Below are 25,811 nucleotides of genomic sequence, written 5' to 3' on the forward strand. Positions count from 1 at the left end.
ACAGCACACCATATACAACGATATTCCGTAGTGGTATGTAAATTACATATAATTTGGCTAATGTCATAAATCACAGAAGTAGGTTAAACTCCAGTTATGAGATTAGCCAAATTACGCGTATACCACTGTGGAACACATAATACCACTGTGGTATATCGTTGTGTTTGGTATGTTGTTGTGACATTTGTAAGTAGTATCTATTTTTGATCCATCTGATGTACAGCTTTTCTTCCACTGATGTTGGTACAATAAACGAAACCGGTAAAAAATAAAGTTGATGTGTTCAGCTGATGGCCATAAAAATGCTTTACTTCAAATATTTAGCAGCTGCAGCAAGTTACCTATATAAAGCAATAAAAGGTTAAAGGCATTTGTGTCCTGCCGTCAAGATGCCATTCCGGAAAATCGTATAAATGTCCAGACGAGTCACGTTAGGTTTCCTAGCACTCGTATAAAGAACTACTAGCCTACATTTCCTATGGCGAAGTCACTCGTCTGTGAAACGTGCGTTAAGAACGTTTATACTTTCATGTTATTATCAGTGAGCTGGCAGACAGCAATTAAAGAGTTGCTATGTGCTTGTGGTTCAATGCCGCGATATTGCCACACAGAGTAGCATGAATATCAAGTTCTCTTCACGAGCAACACCACAACGCTGTAATAACAAAGGTAAAGGCAAGAGACTTCAATTCTGGGTAACTAAGGTTCATATCTTTTTCTGGGAATCCTGACTTAGGTTTGTCATAGTTTCACTAAAATCTTTTCCAGGTAATTGCCTGTGTCCTTCTCTTGAGCAGGCTTCAACTGATTTCCTTCTCCTTGTTAGTCTAATTAATCATATGTTTCAGCTATCTGTCACTGGAATCAGTAACCTAGGAATTCTGACAGAAATTATTTTAGAGAAACGCCACGCAATTATAACTGTGAATGAGGCACCTTGAGAAAATCAAATTAACCCACAAAGACATTCTACAGAAACCTCTTTCGACCGGTTCTTGAATATTGTTTGCCAGTGTGCATCTCACTCCAAGTTGGTTTCACAGAAGAGATAGACAACATTCAAAGAACAGCTGCAAGGCTCGTCACGGGTCTGTCCAGCTGGTTTTTTACAGCATGTGAATTAGCGTGCGCCTGGAGTCAATATAATATATTGGTTATGACACTGAATCGGGTTGGGAACATAATTAATGCTTCAAGAACAACACAGTGCTAGGAACAGATATTGGGATAGAGTGAAATTACGTTGTATTTGGGGAGCATGACAACAGAAAATTGTTGCGTTGTCAGATCATTTTGTTCAATGACCGACGCCCTTAGCAAGTCACAAAATATTATCATCTAGGCCATGTTCCATCAGTGGTCTTTCCCACTTCACTGTAACTTTGTACGTCGTGAATTATAGAGGGTGTAACAAAAAGGTATGACACGCAACCTCTGAAGGTCTCGCTGTATGGTGGTACAACATGCAATGTGTGGTTTTCATGAGTAATGAAAAGGACGGAAATTATGTTTATGTTGATGTCTATTCCAATTTTCTGTTCAGGTTCCGGAACTCTCGGAACCAAGGTGATGCAAAAATTTTTTGATATGTGTATATACCACTGGAATTACGATGTATAATTTTTTGCTGCTGACTTATTGGTATGAATACTTGCCGCTTCAGAAAATAACGACGAACGAAGAATGATTTTTTACTGTATTAAAATTGTGGTTAGTTACACAACAATTCCACAGGAAACTAAAAAACATGTGAAGTACGATCCTACGCTTGGGAAAAATGATTTGGTTGCGGCCATAAGTGGTATTTCTATTCGGAATAAAGTTAGCAGGAAAATTTTAATCGTTCGATATAACAATAATTCTATTACTACTCCAGGAGAAATGCACCTTGTCTACCGAAGGCCTGTTATTATGGGTGCGACTGAAGTCTTGTACTTGAAGACTTACGAGGCCTAGTCACAGACTGCATATATCTTGTGACATTTGCGGCTGTAGAGAGTGATCAGCTCATCAATTGACTGCCTAAGGACCTTAATACATGGCCCCATATAACTTGCTAATTTTGTGTACGGTTTCATGAATGATCCTGGAGCCTACACATGTGAAAGACGAAATGCCGCTACCTGTTATCTAAGACTTTATGGAAAGTAAATGTGTCTTTTTTAATTTTTATTAAAAAATGTACTGTGAGATTGTAGAAAAAATGTGGGATTCCCAAAAAAGAGATTCTCGCGTCCAGTGAGTTAGTGAGCTTCCTCGCGTTTGTTACACTGAAAGGAGACGAGCGAGATTCTTAGCTCGGTTGATCGGTCATGATCTACAACACACGGTTGTTCTCTAACGCCTCAGAAAACTGGGTTAGTAGCTTATGTAACTTGGTGGATCAAACTGGAAGCATCTACAAGAAATTAGAACGAAAATAAGTAAGCAAATCAGCTTCCTTGAAGGGAGCGATCCCGGTACACGAAAGGAAAAGATATCGCTCTACTTCAATACTTTAGCGTTACAACATTAAACATCGTTTACCACACGCTCCAAGCAAAGTCATACCCATCGATTGCATTTTCATTCAGCTGAAATTTAGTTAGATGTTTCGCCTCAAGGTTTTCAATCGTGAAGATGTAAATTTGTGACTGTGTTAAATCAGCCAGAGTCTTATTGTTGCTTTTCGTGCATACAGAAATTCTTTTGTGTCATAAAGAGTGCCATGTTTCACTAAAGTTGCCAAAATGAGCTGCGAAACTAACGACTCCGTTAAACAAACTACTCGAACGCATTCGTCAGTCCGCGCCTCACATTCGCCCTCAACGCATGCCGCTGTCCAGTCTATCTTTCAGCTGAAAGATGAACCCACAACGCGATTTTATTTTAAAAAGTTCACTTGTTTTTCATTTACACAGAACCGTTCCTCTAAATGACGAAGTGCCGTAACTTCGGGTCATCATAAACATGAACAACATAGAAAACTTTTTTCGTGTGCACTAGAAAACAATATTCGTATGTGGTAGAACAAGGGTAATTAAAAAGCAGCAGGACAAGTAGTCTGAACGTTAGTCAGATTCTGTGCTTTTGGGTCAAGGCTACACTTCGTTTTCTATTTCGCCTCCTTTTAGATCTGCGCTCTTTGCATATAATTTTTCTCGTGAGTTAATAACATTCCCAGTATATGTTTCCGTTATTTCCCAAAAACACCCATCCTCACTGCCATAACCTCTTCACTGGACTGAGAAAGCGTTATAGTCACGAATTTTTTCAGATACGGGAATAGTTCGAATCCAGGATGTGTCATATCTGGTGAACAGGATTGCTGGTCCAACAGTTTGTAATTCAGTTCTCACAGTTCAGTTTTCACAGTGCCAAAAAATACTAGAGGACATTTGCACTGTACTGATTTCTTTCTTTTCCAACCGCAGAATTCTCACTCGTATTGTTTAGTTGGTCCAAGAGACTTGTTCTACCCTTCGATAGGTAATCAATGGAACGTAACTCTTTTGCACCGCAGTTAACACTGGCCAGTACCTTCATGGCAGAAAAATTTGACTTCGCCTTTCTTTGGCGTAGGCCTATTGATTTCACAACTCCTTTGTATCAGGCGTGGAGTGGTGAGCCCAAGTCACATCCACAGCAATAAATCGGTATACAAAATTAGTTGGATTCTTTTTAAAACGGTCCGGACATTGCTGAGAAATTTGTTTTCATGTTTTCTTATGGTCATAATTCAACAAATCCGCATCTATTTTGCACAAAGCTTTCACGTAGTTAATTCTCCACGCAAAATTCGCTGTAATCCTTCTTATGATATACATATGGCGTCATTAATTTCACACACTTATATCGTCGATCATCCTATACCATAATGCTACTTTCTCGATTTTTCCATTTATAGTTGTAATTTAAGGACGTCTTTCACCTGGAGCATCGTCAAGAATAGCACTGCCACATTTGAAATCAAGTACTCATTTCACAATCGTTGAGGGAATAGGCTTCTCTTCAGATTTCACCAGCGAAGTATTCCAGTTCCTCCTTTTGAATGAAAACGCACGACATGTCTTTGAATCACGTTATTGCGCAATATGTACCAACATGACAAATACAAAATTTAAATTTAATATTTGCCGTCACTCTACCAGGCTAAAACTTTTCCCTTCACTCCACACTGCAAATGCATTACTGACTCGCTTACTTCGTAATGCTATTCGAAGTGAAGCAAATATAAACAGCGCCGATCTCGGTATGAGCGTGATATTCTAATAAGATGTCAGGGTACTGTCATCTTGACGAAATAAGACAAAAAGAGAGTGCTAATATTTACGGCTTCTGTTTCGCGTCAGGAACCATTTTTATGACACATACGGACGCTATTTTCCCTATAATCTAAGCTAAATCACGATTAAAAATAAGATAAATAACACTTGTGTCAAGTACCCTCCTCAGTTTACTAAAATATGATTTGCTAAATGCCGCTCCATATTAGGGTTCACCTGTACAACGAGAATACCAGAGGCGCTTTAAAGAAACGGCGCCCTACGTAACACGTGTGCGAAATTTTGTAGGAGAGCAGAGCACGAACAGCGACGGCAGAAATCGATGCCAACGCCTCCCACTGGCTTCTCGCCGTCGACGGCCTCGCCCGCCGCCTGCCTTCTCCCACGCCTTGACACCGCGTCTACCGTGAATCCAGCTTGTGCCGCACCACGTTCCAGATGTGAGTCACACAGCAGACAAGCAAAAATGTCACGCACGAGAACCCCTGTGACCGCGTTCGCCTTCCTTCTCCACCATCATTATAGAAAACTGAATATCAAACTATATTGATATGCAAAACTTGAGGACGAAAGTAACTTTAGGATGATGTGTCAGTGCCAAGTGCCATAGCTCGGTGAAACTCGGACCATACATAGAAAGAACTTCTACAGTATCGTACAAAAGGTACCTGAAAGAAATACGCAGTGAGACCAACAGTTATCACACTTTTATTCAAAGACCATTAACTACACTGAAGTCTCCCTGAGCAATGATCAGTCCCCTACACATTACAATAGGCGGTAAATGCTTCTTAATTGGGTGTGTGATCACCAGGACGGCAATGCACACTCTGCAACGTACTCCCACGCAGGCCACAAAGTTGGTATGGAGTACTTGTGGTAGGGCGTCCAATCCTCCACCAGCGCTGTTGATAACTGCTAGATGGTCTTTGGTGCATGTGGACGTACTGCAATACGTCTGTCCAACGCATCCCAAACGTGTTAAGTCGGGGGGACGGGTAGGCCAATCCATTCGCACAATATCCTCTCGTTGTAAGAGCTCCTCCACCTCCGCTGTTCAATGCAGTCGCGCAGTTATCCACCCACGAAAAGACGGAACATGGGGAAGGAGTACAGTGCCAAGATTTGAGGTCAGTATGCCCATGCAACATTACGCCTACTCACACCATAACATCTGGACCACCAAAACCATCATGTGGCGAGATGCGGCAACACGAATACTCCCAGGAACACTGTCGAACATGATCATGTTACTGTGTAGGGAGGCGCAATGTTGTTTGTGCGTTTTGACCACCAAATCTTTGAACATGGTACACACAGCGGTCGACGTTATATTGCCACTGTACTCCTTCCCCACGTGCGTCTTTTCACGGGTGAATTCGGCCATTACTTAGTTTTTAAGGATGACAATACGCGACTTCATCGAAATTTGTGACGTGGAACTGCCCCGTTGGGTAACTGTAGGGGGAAGTAGATCGACGTGTGACCGGCGGGATGGATACATCACAGGTATACAAACATTCCACTAAAATTTATTTCCAGCAAGAGAGATCTTAGTACGGATGGAGCGTGTTCCTTTTTTCCATTAGTATTTAACATCTTGCGCCCAAAGAAGCCGTTGTTCATTCAGAATGATAGCAATGGTAGCCTACTGTATGTTTCATCGGGGCACAAGTTGACAGAGGCACCATTCTGGCTCTCACGTTTATCTGTTTAGGTAAACCGCGGAGATCGTAAACCTGGATGACCGAACGGACATTTGAACTCTGCTCCAGCCAAATGCGAGTTCATCATCTGAACCACTACACAACCTCGCTCGGCTTACTGAAGTCAGATTTGTAATACAGACAGCCATGACTGCAGCTTCCTCGACCGCGAACAGAATACACTCACAAGCCAAGTAAGCAATGAGAGTGACCGAATGGCGTTAACTCAACTACCACCTCAATTAAATGTGAACCACAAAAAAACATGTACCAGTAAAATGTCTTTTAACAATATACAGAGATTGTACAAAATTATGGAAACACCGTGAGAAATGCATCCTTCAACATCAATGCAAATGCTAGCCAACCCTGTAGATTGTGCTGTTGTATTTTACCAAGAGCAGCTCCTGTGTAATGCCACCAATAAATTGTAAGTGTCGAGTGTTCTGTGTCGTTGCGGGAGCATTACGCCGGAGCTAAGTGAATTCGAACGGGGCCAAATCGTTGATGTTCGTGTGGTGGGTGCTTCCGTAACCAAGGTAGCCGAAGTGTTTGGTATTTCAAGGGCGCCGTACCGAAGATGCCAAGGTACGATGCTAACATATTATGCTTGTGAAGGGCAAATCGTCACAGGATCATACTACCGAGGTTTCCTAACGAGGTTAAGGTAGACTACCGTGTCTGCAAAGCCAGTCAAATATGCTGTATCTTTGGGCTATCAAACATCACCTCACCCCCTATATTCCTCTAACACGGCACGCAGTGGCTTCATCTTTCTTCGAATGAAGAAATAATTTTGTGGCAGGCATTTCCAGAATGACGACGAGTTGATATTCGAAGTAGATTTTTTTTCCAAACAGCCAGAATGCAGACTTCTACAACCAAGGTCTACTTAAGTCATCTATCGCTGGGAAAATGTGTCGCATTGAAGTGTGAATATGTAGAGCAGATCACCAAATTTCGCCGTCGCAGCCTGACTTTTCGAGGACAGAATTTAAAATTTATAACTATTTCTAAATCAACATCTTCATGAGTATTCTGCAATTCACACTTAAGTATCTGGTTCATCGAACCACCTCCAGACTATTTCTCTAACGTTCCACTCACGAACAGTGCAAGGGTTAAACGAACATATAATCTTTCCGTGATTTATCTCATTTTATTACGATGATCAGTTCTCACTATGTACGCAGGCGGCAAAAAAATATTTTCTTATTCGGAGGAGAAAGTTGGTGATTCAGACTTCGCGAAAAGATATCGATGCAACGAAAAAACGCGTTTGTTTTAATAGCAGCCTCCCCATATCGCGAGTCCGCCGCTCGTGGTCTCGCGGTAGCGTTCTCGCTTCCCGAGCACAGTGTCCCGGGTTCGATTCCCGGCGGGGTCAGGGATTTTCACCTGCCTCGAGATGACTGGGTGTTTGTGTTGTCCTCATCATTTCAACATCATCCAGGAAAGTGGCGAAATTGGACTGAGCAATTGTTGGGAAATTGTACGGGCGCTGATAACCACGCAGTTGAGCGCCCCACAAACCAAACATCATCATCATCATCCCCATATCGCGTATAATATCCGTGTCACTCTCTTCCCTATTCCACGATAATACTAAACGAGCTACCTTTTATTCGACTTCCTTGATGTCCTTTTCCGATGTCGATGTTCTGTCTGGTGAGGATTCCATACCGCACAACAGTACTCCAGAAGGGCGGCACAAGCGTACTGTAGGCAGCCTCTTTACTAGATCTGTTGTATCTTATAGGTGTTCTTCCAATAAAATGCAGTCTTTTGTTCGCCTTCCCCACAACATTATCTATGTGATAGTTCCAATTTAAGTTGTTCTTAATAGTAATCCCTAGATATTTAGTTGAACTGACAGCTTTTTGGTTTGTGCAATTTATTGCGTAACCGAAATTTAACGGATTCCTTTTAGTACTCATGTGGATGATCTCATACTTTTCATTACTTAGAGTCAGCCGCCTCTTTTCGCACCACGAAGGTATCTTGCCTAAGTCATTTTGTAACTGGCTTTGACCTTCTGATAACTTTACTAGATGGTAAACTGCAGCCTTATCCGTAAAAAATCTAAGACGGTTGCTCAGATTGTCTCCTAAGACGGTTATTTTATTAGGGACGGCAGAGGGTCTATAATTCTTCCTTGGGGAACGCCAGATATCACTTCTGTTTTACTCGATGACATTTCGCCAGTTTCTACGAACTGTGACCTTTCTGACAGGAAATCACGAAGCCAATCGCACAACTGAGACGATACCCCACAGGCATGCAATTCGATTAGAAGTCGCTTGTGAGGGACGCTGCCAAAAGCCTTCTGGAAAAATAGAGATATAGAATCAACTTCAGATCCCCTGTCGGTAACACGCATTATTTCGTGTAAATAAAGAGCTAGTTGTGTTTCACAAGAACGATATTTTCCGAATCCGTCTTGACTGTGTGTCAATATATAGTATTCTTCGAGATAATCCATACTGCTCGAACACAGTATATTTTCCAAAACACTACTGCAAATCGACGTTAGTGATATGGGTCTGTGATTCAGCGGATAACTCCTATTTCATTTCTTGACTACTGGTATGACTTGTGCAACTTTCCAGTCTTTCCGACGGATCTTTGATCGAGCGAATGACTGTATAGGGTGTGCTAAGTACGAAGCAGTTATATCAGTATACCCTGAAGGGTCTCATTGATATAAAATTTGGACCGGAAGACTTGCCTTTATTAAGTAATGTAAGTTGCTGGACGACACCGACTGTTTGCAGTTTCTCTTGGCTCGAATCCTGAAATATTTACTTCATCTTGTTTGGTGAAGGAATTTCGGAAAACCCTATTTAGCAACACAGCTGTAATGGCACTGTCATCAGTAACATTATTATTTACTACTACTGCGTAGCGAAAGTAGTAATTGTGTCTTGCTACTGGGGTACTTTATAAACGACCGGTTTTTCATTGGATTTTCTGACAGATTGCGAGACAAGAGTTTCGTTGTGGAAACACTTAAATGCATCTGTCATTGAAGACGGCGCTAAATTTCGAATTTCTATAAGAGATCGCCAATCTTGGAGAGTTTGAGTTCTTTTAAATTTACCATACTTTTTGTTGGTCCTGCGACAGTGTTTTAACCTGTTCTATGTACCATAGGGGATCGGTTCAGTCTCTTTCCAATTTATTTAATATAAATCTCTCAGCTGCCGTCGATACTATTTCTTTGAATTCAAGCCACATATCGTCTACGCCATCCTTCATAAAAGCTGTACTGAGGCGTAAAGGCAGTGATTCTGTCCAAGCTCCTCCTGGAGTTAAACATTAACGTATGGTACAGTAAAAAGCACTCTTTACAACACACGTTCCGATTAAAATATACAGAAACAGTTACTAAATTGTTATTTTCCATACAAGATTAATACAATGCTCTGCGCTAATAAAATGTTCATGAGACGTCAGTTTCTGAAATGTACAGTCAACCTCAAATCTGCTCATATAACGCTGCGTGCCACTTTTTTCCACTCTTTCCAAGCGGACAAGGTCCTGCTGGCGTATAACCACGTAACACAATTACATGACGCATCGTGCGGTTAATTGCCTATTTCCGAAGACTGCACGCTATGTCTCGGGCCAGTTGATGAGAGTTGCCGCACCTGCGTAATGATTCGCTAAAAGCTTTCGATCGCAAACAAACTAGCGTTCGGTTTTGTTTTGTTTTCCTCATTCTTTTTTTCCACTCTGATTTCCGGTACAAAAACCACCGTAATCGGAAAAATCTCTACCCCGTGCGCAACCTGTGGTCATTAAAAAAAGAGACAAAGAAAAACACCCATTACTGGAATGATTCTCATATTTTTTACTCTTTCGTAAACCTCTGGTTTTTCATTGCGTTCTACAAGCAAGCTGCCAACATTATCTGCTTGAATTTTCTGGTGACACGTTTCGCTGTTAAGTGCTGGAAACGGAGTACACGATTTCTTTGCGTACATCTACAGCTACATGAATACTTTGCGAACCACATTTAAGTGCCTGGCAGAGGGTTCATCGAATCACCTTCACACTTATACTCTAATATTCTAATCCTGCACAGCGCGCGGAAAAAACTAACACCTATATCTTTCCGTGCGAGGTCTGATTTCCCTTATTTGATTATGATAATCGTTTCTCCCTATGTAGGTCGGCGTGAACAAAATATTTTCGAATTCAGAGGAGAATGTTGCTGATTGAAATTTCGTGAGAAGATTCCGTCGCAACGAAAAACGCATTTGTTTTAATTATGTCCACTCCAAATTCTGTATCATCTCAATGACACTCTTTCCCCTATTTCTCGATAATAAAAAACGTGCTGCCCTTCTTTGAACTTTCCCGACGTACTCCGTCAGTCCTGTCTGGTAAGGATACCACACCGCGCAGCAGTATAGGACGGACAAGCGTAGTGTAGGCAGTTTCCTTAGTAGATCTGTTACATTTTCTAAGTGTCCTGCCAATAAAACGCAGTCTTTGGTTAGCCTTCCCCACAATATTTTCTTCGTGTTCCCTCCAATTTAAGCTGTTCGTAATTGTAATTCCTACGTATTTCGTTGAATTCACGGCCTTTAGATTAGACTGATTTATCGTGTAATCGAAGTTTAACGGATTCCTTTTAGTACTCATGTGGATGACCTCACACTTTTCGTTATTTAGGGTCAATTGTCAATTTTCGCACCATACAGATATCTTCTCTAAATCGTTTTGCAATTTGTTTTGACCTTCTGATGACTTTACTAGTCGATAAACGACAACATCATCTGCAAACAGCCTAAGACAGCTGCTCAGATTGTCTCCTATATCGTTTATATGGAGAAGGAACAGCAAAGGGCCTATTATAATAACTTGGGGAACGCCAGAAGTCACTTCTGTTTTGCTCGATAACTTTCCATCAGTTACTACTAACTGTGACCTCTCTGACAAGAAGTCACGAATCCAGTCACATAACTGAGACGATATTCCATAAGCACGCAATTTCACTACAAACCGCTTGTGTGGTACAGTGTTAAAAGCCTCCTCGAAATCTAGAAATACGGAATCGATTTGAAATCCCTTGTCAATAGCACTCAACACTTCGTGTGAGTAAAGAGCTAGTTGTCTCACACAAGAACGATGTTTTCTAAATAGGTGTTGACTGTGTGTCAATAGACGTGCTCTTCGAGGTAATGCATAATGTTAGAATACAATATATGTTCCAAAATCCTACTGCATATCGACGTTAATGATATGGGCCTGTAATTTAGTGGATTACTCCTACTACCTTTCTTGAATATTGGTTGTGACTCGTGCAACTTTCCAGTCTTTGGGTACGGATCTTTCGTCGAGCGAAAGGCTGTGTATGATTGTTAACTATGGAAGCTATTGTATCAGCACACTCTGAAATTAACCGACCTGGTATACAGTCTGGACCGGAAGACGTGCTTTCGTTAAGTGATTTAACTTGCTTCACTACTCTGAGGATATCTGTTTGTACACTGCTCATGTCTGCAGTTGTTCTTGATTCGAATTCTGGAGTATTTACTTCGTCTTCTTTGGTGAAGGAATTTCGGAAAGCTGTTTTTAGTAACTCTTCTTTGGCAGCACTGTCGTCGGTAGTATTTCCATTGCTATCGTGCAGAGAAAGCATTGTGTCTTGCCGCTTCTCATCCTGCCACAATCTCTTTGGATTTTCTGCCAGGTTTCGAGACAAAGTTTCGTTGTGGAAACTATTATAAGTATCTTGCATTGATGTCCGCGCTGAATTTCGAGCTTCTGTAAAATATTGCCAATCTTAGGGATTTTGCGTTTGTTTAAATTTGGCATCCTTTTTGCGCTGTTTCTGCAACAGTGTTCTGACCCGTTTTGTGTACCAAGGAGGATCAGCTCCATCGTTTGTTAATTTATTTGGTATAAATCGCTCAATTGCTGCCGATACCATTTCCTTGAATGGTAGCCACCTCTGGTCTACACTTACATTGTTAATTTGGTAGGAGTGAAACAGTCTTTCAGGAAGGTATCAAGTGAATTTTTATCTGCTTTTTTGAACAGTTATATTTTTCGTTTATTTTTGGAGGATTTACGGATTACAATATTCAGTCTCGCTGCGACAACCCTGTGTTCACTAATCTCCGTATCCGTTTTGATGCTTGTTATAAGCTCAGGATTATTTGTTGCTAAGAGCGTGTTTTCACAACCGTTTACTTCTCGCGTGGGCTCATGAACTAACGGCCCGAAATAATTTTCAGAGAATGCATTTAGCACAATTTCCGATGATGTTTTATGCGTACCTACGGACCTAAACATATATTTTCGCCAACATATAGAGCGTAAATTAAAGTCACCACCAACTATAATTGTATGAGTTGGGTACATGTTTCAAATTAAACTCAAGTTTTCTTTGAAGCCAGCCGCGGGGGTCTAGTGGTTCTAGGCGTTCAGTCCGGAACCGCGCGACTGCTACGGTCGTAGGTTCGAGTCCTGCCTCGGGCATGGATGTTTGTGCTGTCCTAAGGTTAGTTAGGTTCAAGTAGTTCTAAGTTCTAGGGGACTGATGACCACAGATGTTGAGTCCCATAGTGCACAGAGCCATTTGAACCATTTTTTTTTTCTTTGAAGCTCCAACTACAATTGTATGAATCGGGTACATGTTTCAAATTAAACTCAAGTTTCCTTGAAGCTTTCAGCAATTGTATCATCTGAGTTGGGGGGTCGGCAAAAGGATCCAGTTATTGGTTTATTCCGGTTGCCAAGAGTGACTTCTGCGCATACTAACTCGAAGGAACTATCTACTTCAGTTTGGTGACAAAATAAACTACTTCTAACAGAAACAAACACTCCACCGCCAATTGTATTTAGCCTATCTTTTCGGAACACCGTTGAGGTCTCCGCAAAATTTCGGCTGAACTTATCTCCTGCTTTAGCCAGCTTTCGGCGCCTATGACAATTTGAGCATCAGTGCTTTCTATTAGCGATTGGAGTTCTGGTACTTTCCCAACACATCTACGACAACTTACAACCGTTATACCGATGGTTCCTGTATCTACGTTTTTCCTGTGTTCGTCCTGCACCATTTGAGACTGAAGCCCTTTTTGTGTTTTCGCGAGACCCTCTGATCTAAAAAAATCGCCCAGTTCACGCCACAGAGCCCCTGTTATCCGTGTAGCCGCCTCCTGCTTGCAGTGGACTCCTAATCTATTCAGCGAAATCCGAATCCCAACCACTCAAGTCGAGGAATCTGCAGCCTGCACGGTCGCAGAACCGTCTGAGCCTCAGATTCAGACCCTCCATCCGGCTCTGTACCAGAAGTCCGCAATCGGTCTTCTCGACTACGCTGCAAATCGTGAGCTCTGGTTTCATCTCGCAAGCAAGATTGGCAGCCTTTACCACTTCTGTTAGCCGCTCGAAGCCAGACAAACTCTTCCGATCGAAGGTGACATACATCATTGGTACTGAGGTGAGCCACCACCTGCAGTTGGCTGCACCTTGTGCTCATCATGGCATCCGTAAGGACCAGTTCCACATCTGGAATGACTCCACCCAGTATTCATACTGAGTGCACATTGGCTTCCTTCCCCTTCTTGGCAGCCATGTCCCTAAGGGGCCCCTTAACGCGCCTAACATTGGAGCTCCCAACTACCAATAATCCCGCCCTTTGTGATTTCTCGTATCTTGCAGGCTGAGAGGGTTCCTCTGAAACAGGACAGGTGACTGCACGTGGCTGAGCGGAAGTGTCAGCTACAGACAGCACCTGGAATCTGTTTGTCAGACTAACCGAGAGGCCTTACGTGCGTCCCCCTGGGAAGTCTTTTGCCAGCTGCCACACCCCGAGGCAACCTCCCACTCGACCACGGGTGAGGAGTAAACCTCAATGCGAGCAGTAACTGGGCTGGCCACCGATGAGGATCAGTTGGAGAACTCAGACGTGCTGGACGTCAGTTGGATCCCCACGGCCTGCCCACAACAGTGACGCCATCCGCTGCAGCTTCAAGCTGTGTAATCTAAGCCATCGCACCCTGGAGCTGAGAATAAAGTGTCACCAACTCAGCTCACATTTGCACACAACAGTCACAGTCCCTATCCATACTAGACTGTGGAAAACTACACTACAAAGAAAAACGGACTAGCGACAAGTGCTGCTGAACTCTGCTGTAGACCCTGGCCAAAACGCAAGAGCTGTGTCTAATAAATTAGATTCAAACGCAGAAATTCAAAAATCGAACTTCCGAAGCACTCAGGTGAAACTAAATAATTCGCCCAAGTTTAGGAACTTTTAATATTTCACAAAATCGGTTTACTTTCCGACGCGTAAAATCCCTTTTCTCCCAATGTGAGTCAGTATCCTGTTGACACTTCCTTTGCTACTGATTCTCTGTGATGCGCTGGTACCGATGATTCAGACAGATGTTCCTTTCACCTCCAAGATCAATCTCCTCTTGAAGCCGACGTCAGTGGAGTCAGCTCTAAATGTTTTGTATCACATTTATTACAATTCGATCGCAGTTTAACTTAATAATTAACTATTGGGACTCTAAATCGACTGAGCTCTTTAAGAACGACCCACGACCCGTCCTCACAGCTGGAATGGACATGAGGTACTAACGGAAGTAAGGCTGTGAGAACGGGTTGTTAGTCGTGCTTGAATAGGTGAATCGATAGGGCATTAGTCCTCGAAAGGCAACGATCCTAGATTCGATTCCCGTTCCAGCACACAGATTTAATCTGCCAGGGAGTTTCATCTCTAATGTTTCCATTACACGCAAATGATTTATCAGACAGGATACGTCGACTGTTGTCTACAGGAAACTATCGCCATTGGAGAATCGTAAGGAGATGGAGAAAGACTACGACAAAATTTTGCACTTGGGTTAATGATCGTTAATTGTCTTTAAATGTTAATAATTGCAAGATAATGCCTGTAAAACAGAGAAAGAACCCGATAGTATCATATGGTCACTAGTGAGCATCTAGAACATACTGCATTTAGAGATAAGTAATACGTGGGCCTGCTGAAAAGTAATGCCTCCGATTTTTTCCCCCCAAAACGCTTAAAGCTTTTTAAATAAAACAAACTTTATTAACATTCTATATTTTTATTCTTCATGTCTTCATATTTATTTCTCAACATAGTTACCCTGGCGACGAACACATTTCTTAAATTTATCCATGTTATATGGATGTTATTTGAGGACTTCGACAGTATTGTAAGATTTTTATGAGATGATACATACCGCGACAGTCACCTGTTACTACTATTTTACTAGTGTGACGTGTTTCGGCAGCACGCTGCCATCATCAGGTGCATTTACGGTTACTTTTACTAAAAGTACTTAAGTAATTGTAGATGCACCTCATGATGGCAGCATGCTACCGAAACGGGTCATGCTAATAAAAACTGGTAACAAGTGATTTTGTAATATATATTATTTCATAAGAACATTTTCCCAACAGAGACCAGTTTATTAATACCGTCATTATACCATGTTTGACTTTGTTGACTGAGCCTCAATTTCACCTCTGCTTGCACCGCTTCATCATTATCAAATTGAAGTCCTCTACGGTGTTCTTAAAGTTTTGGAAACAGATGAAAACCGGATGGGGCCAAGTCGAGACTGTATGGAGGGTGATCGATGACAGTTAAGCCAAGGCGTCGGGTTGCTGCAGATGTCGGAAGACATCGTGCGCCATGCGTCGAATTCGAAACTCGATTACAGCACGCCGTTTCTCACGAACCCACAGTTACGTTACACATCGCCATTTTACACAATTTAAAAATCATTAAGAGTTTTCAATGCCGCGCTGAGTGGCGGCGTGGTTTTAGGTGACATGTCACGGGTTACGCGGCGCCTCCCGCCGGGGATTCGAGTCCTCCCTCGGACATGGGTGTGTGTGTTGTTCTTAGCATAAGTTAGTTTAAGTAGTGAGTAAATCTAGAGACCGATAACCTCGGCAGTTTAGTCCCTTAGGAATTCATACACGTGAATATTTGAGTTTTCACATAAAAAATCGCAAACATTACTTTTCAGCAAGCCCTCGTACTAAGAAGCGATGTAAAATGGGACAACCGCGAAAAACAGGTATTAAGGGAGGCGAACGGAAGTTTTGGATTTGTTGGAAGGGTTCTGGAAAAGTGCAGTCCATTTTTAAAGGATTGTCAATGTCAATGAAATCCTCCAACAACCCGTGTAACTTAAGATGTTATTCTATTCTATTTATAACCTCTTAAGTTACACGGCTGTTGGAGGATTTCATTGACAGTGACAGTTACTTAATCAGTCAATGTCCCCTGTCCATGATGGACCAACAGAAATTTTTAAAGGAAGTTGCATGTATGAACCAGTGTGACCAATTCTAGAGAACTGTTCCAGCGCTTGGAGATCGCCCCAAGTAGACATAACAACTGACAGCGGACGAAATCAGATACTCTCTGCTGGGAGCGAAATAATTAGGTACAGCCCATAAAAAAGAGAAACAGAAATGTTCTGCGAGTCTTGTTGAGTAAATTTAGAGAACTTGTATTCGAAGAAGACTGTGCAACAGTTATACTGCCACAATCGTATTCCTCGCATAGGAATCATGAGGATAAGATAAGCGAGATTAGCGCGCGTACAGAGACATACGGACAGCCATTTTTCCCTCCCACAATACACGCATCGAATAGGACAAAAAACTGATAATACTGGTACGAAGTGCGCTCCACCATGCCCTATATAGTGGTTTGCGGAGTACATGTGTACGTATGAACGTAGACAGTGTGACATGTATCCACAAGCTGAAACTTCAAGTTAAAAGGTAAACTGTTTGTAGAACACAAATGTGCATCAAAACGGAAATGGTTTCGTCGACGTTCTGTTTCCATCAAAAAGAACGCAGATGAAAGAGACGAACGAACACATTAAAGCAAAAATAGAATTCCAACACGAAGTCAACTGCTTTCTTTCTTCCGGCACCACAATGCATTTCGCATTCTGTAAGCTCATCATATGGTGCTTGTGGTCAAGAGAGAAAGGTGTGGTAGACACGGGTTCTCTGAAACTTTATTTTTCTTAGTTGTGGGCATCTATGGATAGGCAATGATGCACGGTATCAGAACGTCGTGGAACAACTATACAGGTTGAATCGTAATTCCACCGACAAACTTTCTGAGTTGGTAGTACGGACCAAAGTAAGAAAAGAAAATCTGAGAAACATGAGCTCTAAAACATGTACCTCAAGAGCTACAAGAACTTGTTCATCTTCGCTACTGTGAAACACATCTCTCCTACTGCAAGCCCTTTGATTTCCGTATTTTGGGAAGAGGTAGCATGTACGAAAACATGGAAAAAATGTCCAGTAAACACATGCTCTGAAACGCACACCTGTAGAACTATGAGCACGTATTCAGTAGAAGAGATGCCTTTCACAGTAGCGAAGCTGAGCAAGTGCTCATAACTCTTAATATATGCATCTTAGAGCTGATGTTTACTTCAGATTTTTTTTCTTATTTTAGTTCATACCACCAGCTTCGCGTTTGTCGGTGCAGTACTGTTCCACCATGTGGATGATCGACACTTGGACGAACAAGACATGAGCACTCTTTTAGTGTGTATAGGCACTGGACTCGTCTTCGAGAAGACGCCTGCCCAAATCCCATCGGCTACACAGATCTCGGATTTTTGTGGTTTCTCTACATCATTTAAGACCACTCCGTCTACAGGCCACAAGTGGCCCATCGGGGCCATCCAACCACCGTGTCATCCTCAGAGGAGGATGCGGATAGGAGGGGCATGGGGTCAGCACACCGCTCTCCCGGTCGTTATGATGGTATTCTTGACCGAAGCCGCTACTATTCGGTCGAGTAGCTCCTCAGTTGGCATCACGAGGCTGAGTGCACCCCGAAAAATGGCAACAGCGCATGGCGGCCTGGATGGTCACCCATCCAAGTGCCGACCACGCCCGACAGCGCTTAACTTCGGAGAACTCACGGGAACCGGTGTACCCACTGCGGCAAGGCCGTTGCCTATAACATTTAAGCAAATGACGGAATCGGGTCTTCGAAACGGACATAACTGTTTTCCTTCCACATCCTTCATCAATCCGAGCTGTGCTTCGTCTCTGACGATATCATCGTTGCCGGGACATTAAACTCTAATCTTCCTCCTTCCAGATTTAGATATCCTCTGATTTCCCGAGACCGTGCGATATTCCTATAAGATGTCACGGTATCTTTCCTCCGCGTTATTGACCATTCCGAACTTGCAGTCCATTTCAAATGACGTCTTTGTAGACGGGATGCTACACCCTGATCTTCCTTCTTCCCTTCCACTGCGGGCACAGCATAACCGGAGTTTGCCTGGCCACGAAGGCGCAGTCTTGTTCCATCGTCAAGCATCCTCGCATAATTAAAGGTAGTGGTATACTGCATTGTACTGTTCATTTTACCGTTTGTTGAAGCCGGAGTACTCATCAGCAGAAGAGATTAGTACATTACTGTCTTGCCTAGCATACGGTATTATAATGGAATAAATAGCGTGAAATTTTATTTCAGTTCAAGCACCCCAATGAGTTAAAAGTAAATTAAATGTCCTATGGCATTGCTGGCTGGGACAGAGTCACATGCTCTCACTTCATGAGACCCTGTGGAGAGGTCTGGAATTTAATCCCAGACATTGGTGTCCAGACAGGTTGTCAGGAACTTTATGCCACCAACCGTCCTCCCACTGACGGCCAAATACTGGCAATGAAATTTTAATTCACATCCAGAACTCGAAACGGTGTATCTCCGAGTCGATTTCACATCCATTATATATTTGTTTCCCGCTTTCCTCCATACTACTACACTCCAAAACAAAGTACAACTTGATTTGACGTCCTAAACATAGAATAAGACGTAGGTTCATCTCACATACTGTATACCGCAACCTGACACATAAGTGAGTGGAGCTGTAAAATCATCGTTTTCTCTAACGTAAGTGCTCATTCTGAACGTGAGTTACCGGGGTGGGCTAAACTTCAGATTGAATCTAACATTTACTGACAGGCGTATGAAGAACATATATAGAGTCACACTGCGGTCACCCAGCTGGTCGATGGTCGGTGTTTTCTAACGTCGTCGACCACGCCTCACGGCTCTGAGTCAACAACATTCTTGAAATGCGCTTCTTAGATTTGTGGTTGCATCGTCTGCGTGAAGCACTGAGCAACAGTCTGTGAGTGTCACTGAACGATAATTATCTTGTTTCTAGACTAGGAAGACGCGGTATAATACGGTTAGCATCATGTGAGTACCGCTTTGCCTACCAGCTTTTTAACTGTTTGTCGTTATGTTGAAACTTGTAAGATGAGGATCTATCTTGCCCCACATCAGATACAAACCTGACAAGGAAGGTGATAAGAAATATGCACAAACCAAAGTATTCAGTTATTTCATTTGTTTTCGTACGTTGATGTTGAAGGAAATCCCTAAACACCAAGAGATAATAACGGTTTGTTTCCCATTCACAATCAAACAACCACCCAAATTACGTAACCACAGTATACTGGCAAGGGATTAAACTGTTCTCGTTCACTAATATTTACTTCTTCTGTCGGAGACTCAATGACAGGCAACATAAATCTTGGAAACGTTTTTGTCAAATACATCCATACATATTCAATCTGAAAATCTGGCGCATATCGTGAGCACTCTGAAGTTACGGTTCTGTTGCTGGGGTCACGCGCTTGTCTCGTGGCACTCGACTCAGAAATAGCCGGCTTAAATCCTAGTGGAGACAAAAGTTTCATATCCAGTATTTAGCCAGCAAGCGGAGCAAAGGTTGCGACATGAAATTCATTTCATAATAATAATCACCACTCACAACAACAACATTAAATCAATACTACACTAAAACTGCACTCATCATAGTCACCTACACGAAACAAACAACAATTAACACATCCGGCGCCTACGTTTCCTATGTGGTGCGGTCAGAGCATGAGACAAACGAGTAAGTAAATCTGAAGTAAGGACATAGCCTCGAGTTAGGTAACAATAATCGCGTCACTAGTCTGCTTTTGTGTTTTTGTCACTCTCACAGTATTCAGCCATCTCCATGATCTTCCCGTCCGTTAGTTAATCAGAATCACAGTGCATGCTGTGTAGATTGTGAAAACATACATTCGATAAGGAGTATCTCTATGTCTCCACCCAAGATGGCTGTTGCTCAAATCACATTCCACTACAAACTGCTCCAACCAATTTTCTCAAAGCACCAGGAAACTGTAATAGTTTTTATTATTAATACGCAACAAAAATGTGTTGTACTGTTAATTACTTCTGGCATAACCTGAGCAAGATACTGACGCAATACAGAATGTCGGTTTTGATTGGAGATTACAAATGAAAATTATGTGACACTCAGCAATGATTCAAATTTTCGTTCTAACTTTATTGAACAGATGCAAATAATGATTTCGAATTATATTACTATATCGCCAGATGTCTCCAGTAAAATGCACTGAAGGCTCCTTATCATTAAGTGAAGATGAGTACGATCAAAGTCTTAAATTTGTCATAAAAATGTTTTATTTTGCTGGTGGGCAAGGTGTGTAACTTACTAACATTCACACAGGAATGAAGATTCGGTATGGTGATATGAATTTATGGATACATTACGACGAGCTAGCCACTTTGACTTGTAAGTCCAGAGAATATTGCAGTACATGAAGCAAACAGAATGTAATACTGTCAAAACAGACTGCATGAAACGGAAGCAAAACATTTTAGTCTCTGACGACGAGGAACACAAGCTTGTATTGAAAAAAATTAATGTATTTTTTGGTCCCGCCGGAGGTTCGAGTCCTTCCTCGGGCATGGGTGTGTGTGTTTGTCCTTAGGATAATTTAGGTTAAGTAGTGTGTAAGCTTAGGGACTGATGACCTTAGCAGTTAAGTCCCATAAGATTTCACACACATTTGAACATTTTTTTGAATGTATTTTTCAAAAAAATAATCCAGAGTAAGTCTTAATCGATTTAAGGAAACAATGGAAACCTACAGGTGGATAGCCAGAGAGAAATCTGAACTCCGTTAGTTCTTCTGGGAGTCATGGGTCAACAACTGCGCGTCAATGACTAGGGGAGGCAACGACGTTGGAATGAAAAAAGTATTAATAATCAAGTTTGGGCGGGAGTCGAACCGTCACCTCACACACGTTCGTCTTACGAAACTTGAACGCTACTCAGCTGACCTCCACGAACTGTAACGTGCGGCACCTACGCCCAGATATATAAATCTCATTATAGACGCGTAAAACTTCTCTTGCGATTTTTTGGAAACTGTCAGGGTATTGCACATCACTACTTGCACATTATGTTGTTTTAACGGCCTTCTAAAAGTGTAGAAAGTTTGAAGTAAATCTGTGATCCCAACGTCGTGGCCTCCCCTTGTCAGTTGTCTATGCTCAGAGTCGCAGCAGGCCAGCGCGCATTGAATACAGCTGAGGAAAAAACTTATACATGATGAACATTTTATCATTAGCTCAACTTCCGTATTTTCCTCTAGACTTGACTATTACAACTTACCTTTATACCCTAACACGAATGAAGCATATGTTGTATAACAGGGTTTCTCCCAAGTACTACTGTAAAACATCATTTTCGGAGCTTGTTTTCCGACTTACCTGCCATTCATTTCTGTTACATCCAATTTCTTCCTTGTTCGATCATAGCTCTGGCAGTTTATTTTCCATAATTGATTGAAGAAGACAGTGTCTTCGTCGTATGTTACTGATAAAGGATTTACAGCAACCAGTTACTATTTAGGTTATCAGATTGATTGTCTACCCTTTACTGGTTTCATTGTATTCACATAATTCTAGGGAAGTTAGACATTTTATATTTTGTTTATTACATAAAACTCATAGCAGGTCCAATACTTGTTCTCAATATTTGCATATTCTTCTTTCTTTTCATAAGCGTGGCTACTAAAATACAAACACACTGCAATTCAAACATAGTCTATTACACGTGAGGTTACGTCACAGTAATATGTAGTAAACTAATATTCACCTTCCGTAGTTAAGAGTAAAAATCCTAGCCGGAAAAGTTATGTCCTAACTAGTGGTTAGCTGCTGTAAATCCTTCCTCGGCTCTGAACGTGTTCTGAGTCAATAGTACGACCACGGTCAATTTGTGCCAGTGCCCTCTTAGCTGCTACATCCGTGACAACCAGCGAACAAACAAGGAATGGCATTCGTCTTCTCCACTAAAGATAAAATATTTCCGGGCACAACTGTCTTCAGTTATAACTCGTTTTTCGGAAAAAGCTTTGTTTTTTTAAAGACTTCACTGTGACCTCGTCTTTGAACCCCGCCCAAGAAAAAGAGCGAAGATGGTTAAGGTGGTTAAGTTCTAAGCATCGGTAGTGAATGCTGTTACCATTTCATTACATTTAAGTCTACTAAAAACGGTTTTCGGCCAGTAGTTAAATAAAAGAAACGCAGGTGTTCGCAAAACACAATTTCCAATACCGCCCCCGTACAACTGAATTTATTGACGATCTGCGTTTTGAATGTCTCCCTCACCCACTGTACTCACTAGGCAATCTGTTCTTCGAAAAATGCCATGAAGAATCTCCGGATATCGGTCGTATCGTGTTGTGCTCCTAGCATAATACCTTATAGCTCCCTGGGCCAGCATTCTTTGTCGTTCTACAAGTTTCTTCACCGTAAAGTTACAACGGTATTTGAATTTTGTATGTAACATAGGGTTTAGCGTTGTTTGAGTCAAACGCGAAAAGGCACATACTTGTAATGATGCTGAAAGACCTCTAAAATTCACGAAATTGTAACAATATGCATTATTATCGGTTCTTCCCCAGCATAATAACAAATTCAATGATATTCTCCAAAAGTACGTTCGCCACCCTATCTGTTCAACGCTGACATGACAACACCGACAATTTATTCCTCGTGACCGCATGCTCTCAAAATTACCGGAGCAATATATCTCGCTCCGTCGCGATTTACATAGCAGACTGAGAGTCTGAACTATTATGTTTGTCTTAAATTTATAAAATCGCGAAATAACTAGGTTCCTCTCAGCGGTCGCTGTGGTGTTTATCAGCGTTCGGATGTTTTTTTTTTTTCGCTCTACGCACTCATTTAGACGGTTACTATACTAAGCTCAAGTATTCTCCTTTTTTCAGTGACGAGGGAAAATACAATATGATTTTAAGTGCTTCTCTCTCCTTTTAGGTAAAATCAAGTCCAACTGCCTCTGTTGACCCAGCAGTACACTGATCATTTGACTCCAAGCGATTAAGAGTCAATATTTCTGTAACTTCTTTTTCAACCTTATCTCTACAACTGCTCGCAAACCGAGATTTAAACCAGGTATGAAATTTTCGTAGGAAACTATTAACTACACAATTGTGTAAAACTACGTTCTTTGCAGAGATAATTTAGGAGAGCGCAAACACTACTGTTTCAGCCAGTGCGGATAGTACCAACGCAAATGTGTGAGACACACGTCAGCCGGTGAGTCAGTGCTACGTAATGTACAGGTGTGCAGGTTGCGTAGTCCATTATGCACGCCGAAAGAAGTAACCAGCTGTGAGTTTCCATAGTATGGGTTGTAGTATACCTTCGAACATAGAAGTAAACTTTTTCTTTTCGCACAGAAACCTCGATGGATGCCTCGGTATTTCAAAGGACCGTACACATTAATTTTGGACAAGAATAAACTCTGATGACGTCGTTCCCCTTGTAACGGCTCTTCGTTTTGTCACAAGCATTTATCCAGATTCGCTTACATACATGGCGAACCGGTATAATTCTGAATTCGCCAAAGACCACTGGTAGAAACAGAGAGGAACAGAACATTCCGACTACAACGAGTGATGCAGTGCTGCCGTGCAAAATGCCTTGAAGCTGAATCCGGGACAGGCTATTTTTGGATTCGGTTTTTGCTCATTCACAAAATTCTCGCGTCCTCCAGCAGTTCATTAACCTCTGGAGCTTCGTTTCGCCTAACGTACGCCGCGTGGCGCAGAATGAACAGTTTACTCACAGATCCGTCACATTGTAGAAAGAAGCTAATCAGCAACAAAGCAAGATATTAAGCTCTTTCTTTCACGTTGGTAGACTGCAAAATAACGGGGTTCTGCGTCGTGACGGGGAGTGTAATGTCCGACAATCGATAAGCCACACTTGATAAACTGCAACTGCGAATACCAGAGGTCTACTTTTGCCTGTTCTGATACTATAATTTAATGTCACAAGCTGCAAACATTTTGTTTTCGTGATAAGCGAAATCGGCGCATTGAACAATGCTGCAGGATTATTGAGCGGAATATGTTAGTCGGACGACTGTTCTATTATTCATCGTCAGGAAATTCCACTACCCTCAACAGAATCGTCATGCACATCGTCAAATAGAGCTACAATTAACAATAAGCAGTTAGTTGTCAAAACATTCGATAAGTGATGTTTCTATACAACTAAATGAGAATAAAATTGACGCCAGATTTTATTTTTGTTAGTGATATAAAATTCTGCAGTTCATCAGCATGACTTTTAAACAAAAGCGTTGAGTTTAATTACGAAACATACTGTCACGTAACGATGTAAGATCGCTATTTATTTTACTCCATTATAAGCACATGTTTTCCAAAATATGTCAGTTTAACTACAAAGAATAAACTCAAGAATATTCGTTTACTTGCTCCAGTCGCTATTAAGAAACAATACGGCATCAGATTCATGCATTCGGTAGTTTGTCAAAATAGTTTGTAATAATAGAACTTAAAACATATTTGAGCGATTAAAAAAGATTAAAAGAAGCTTTCGGCTGTATTTTATTGTCCTGGAAGTACTGAGGGCCTTTGCAGGTTACTTAATATGCGAACCATATCACCTCTAGTTATAACAACATGCTTAAAAGCCAAGTATTGCCACAACATATCACTACGAAAAAACATTTATACTTACATTATTACTCTTTACTGACTTAAAAATAAGATAAATATGACAACATGAAAGCGTATATATGAAAGAGAGTTGCAAGCTATCGTAGAGTGTGTAAACTTACATGGTTTCGCGTAGCACTGAGCGTAAAACGGAAAATCTCTTTCACACAATATATCCAGCGCTGGTATTGATAATGTGCCAGACGGGTGTGCGAGAGTATCGACGCAACCTCTGTGCTGTGCCGAGAGCAACTATCGACTGCAAAGGCTTCTATGTAACACAAATAACACAGTGCAATTTGACGACAAAACAATAAAAAAAATCACCGAATACGTAAAAATAATTTATTTTAATAACTGTCTAACACTATGGTAAAGCGATTTAGAAAACCTACGAAGAAATTCACGGCATGGGCGTCGCTGCCGCTGGCTAGACCTCGATGCGGAGGTCGATTAGCGCCGCGCATCGAAACGCGCTCTGCGGACATTTGAAGGTGACGTCATCGCTGACGTCATAGTCGGGTCTTGATGCCGCGCAAGGAGAATATGTCAATAACACGCGCTGCATTTGCGTACAGTGGAGACAGGGTTTGAAAACTCAGGATCACTGACTCACGAGGACGTGAAATCATTATGAAATTTTCGTTTCATAGTATACCAGTCAACCGCTACAAATTCGCGAACACTGAGGTATGTGCTGACAACTTAAATTCTTTTGAAGCACGATAGACATAGCATATAACGCATAGATGCAGTTTCAATTTACTATTCAAACAGTGTACAATTTATTGCTTGCCAATTTGTCTGCCAGAAACCAGCCATTATTAGTGTAAAAATTAACTGCATACACATGGATGCATACTCTTCACTTTCTAATTTTCTATACGTTGATACTGGTATATTTTCTCTCAGAAAA

General features: G+C 41.7%; 1 protein-coding gene across 1 annotated transcript in view; it reads right to left on the reverse strand.

The window, feature by feature from the left end:
- The window catches only part of LOC126183771 (vesicle-associated membrane protein 2), a 188,052-nt gene extending 162,890 nt beyond the window's left edge, over nt 1-25,162 (reverse strand). Inside the window, exon 1 of the mRNA XM_049926004.1 lies at nt 25,018-25,162. Coding sequence (XP_049781961.1) covers nt 25,018-25,019 — 2 coding nt within the window. The 5' untranslated portion in view covers nt 25,020-25,162. The remainder of the gene's footprint in view (nt 1-25,017) is intronic.
- Nucleotides 25,163-25,811: the final 649 nt, after the last annotated feature.

Source organism: Schistocerca cancellata, chromosome 4 (genome assembly GCF_023864275.1).
Source record: "Schistocerca cancellata isolate TAMUIC-IGC-003103 chromosome 4, iqSchCanc2.1, whole genome shotgun sequence".
Lineage (NCBI taxonomy): Eukaryota > Metazoa > Arthropoda > Insecta > Orthoptera > Acrididae > Schistocerca > Schistocerca cancellata.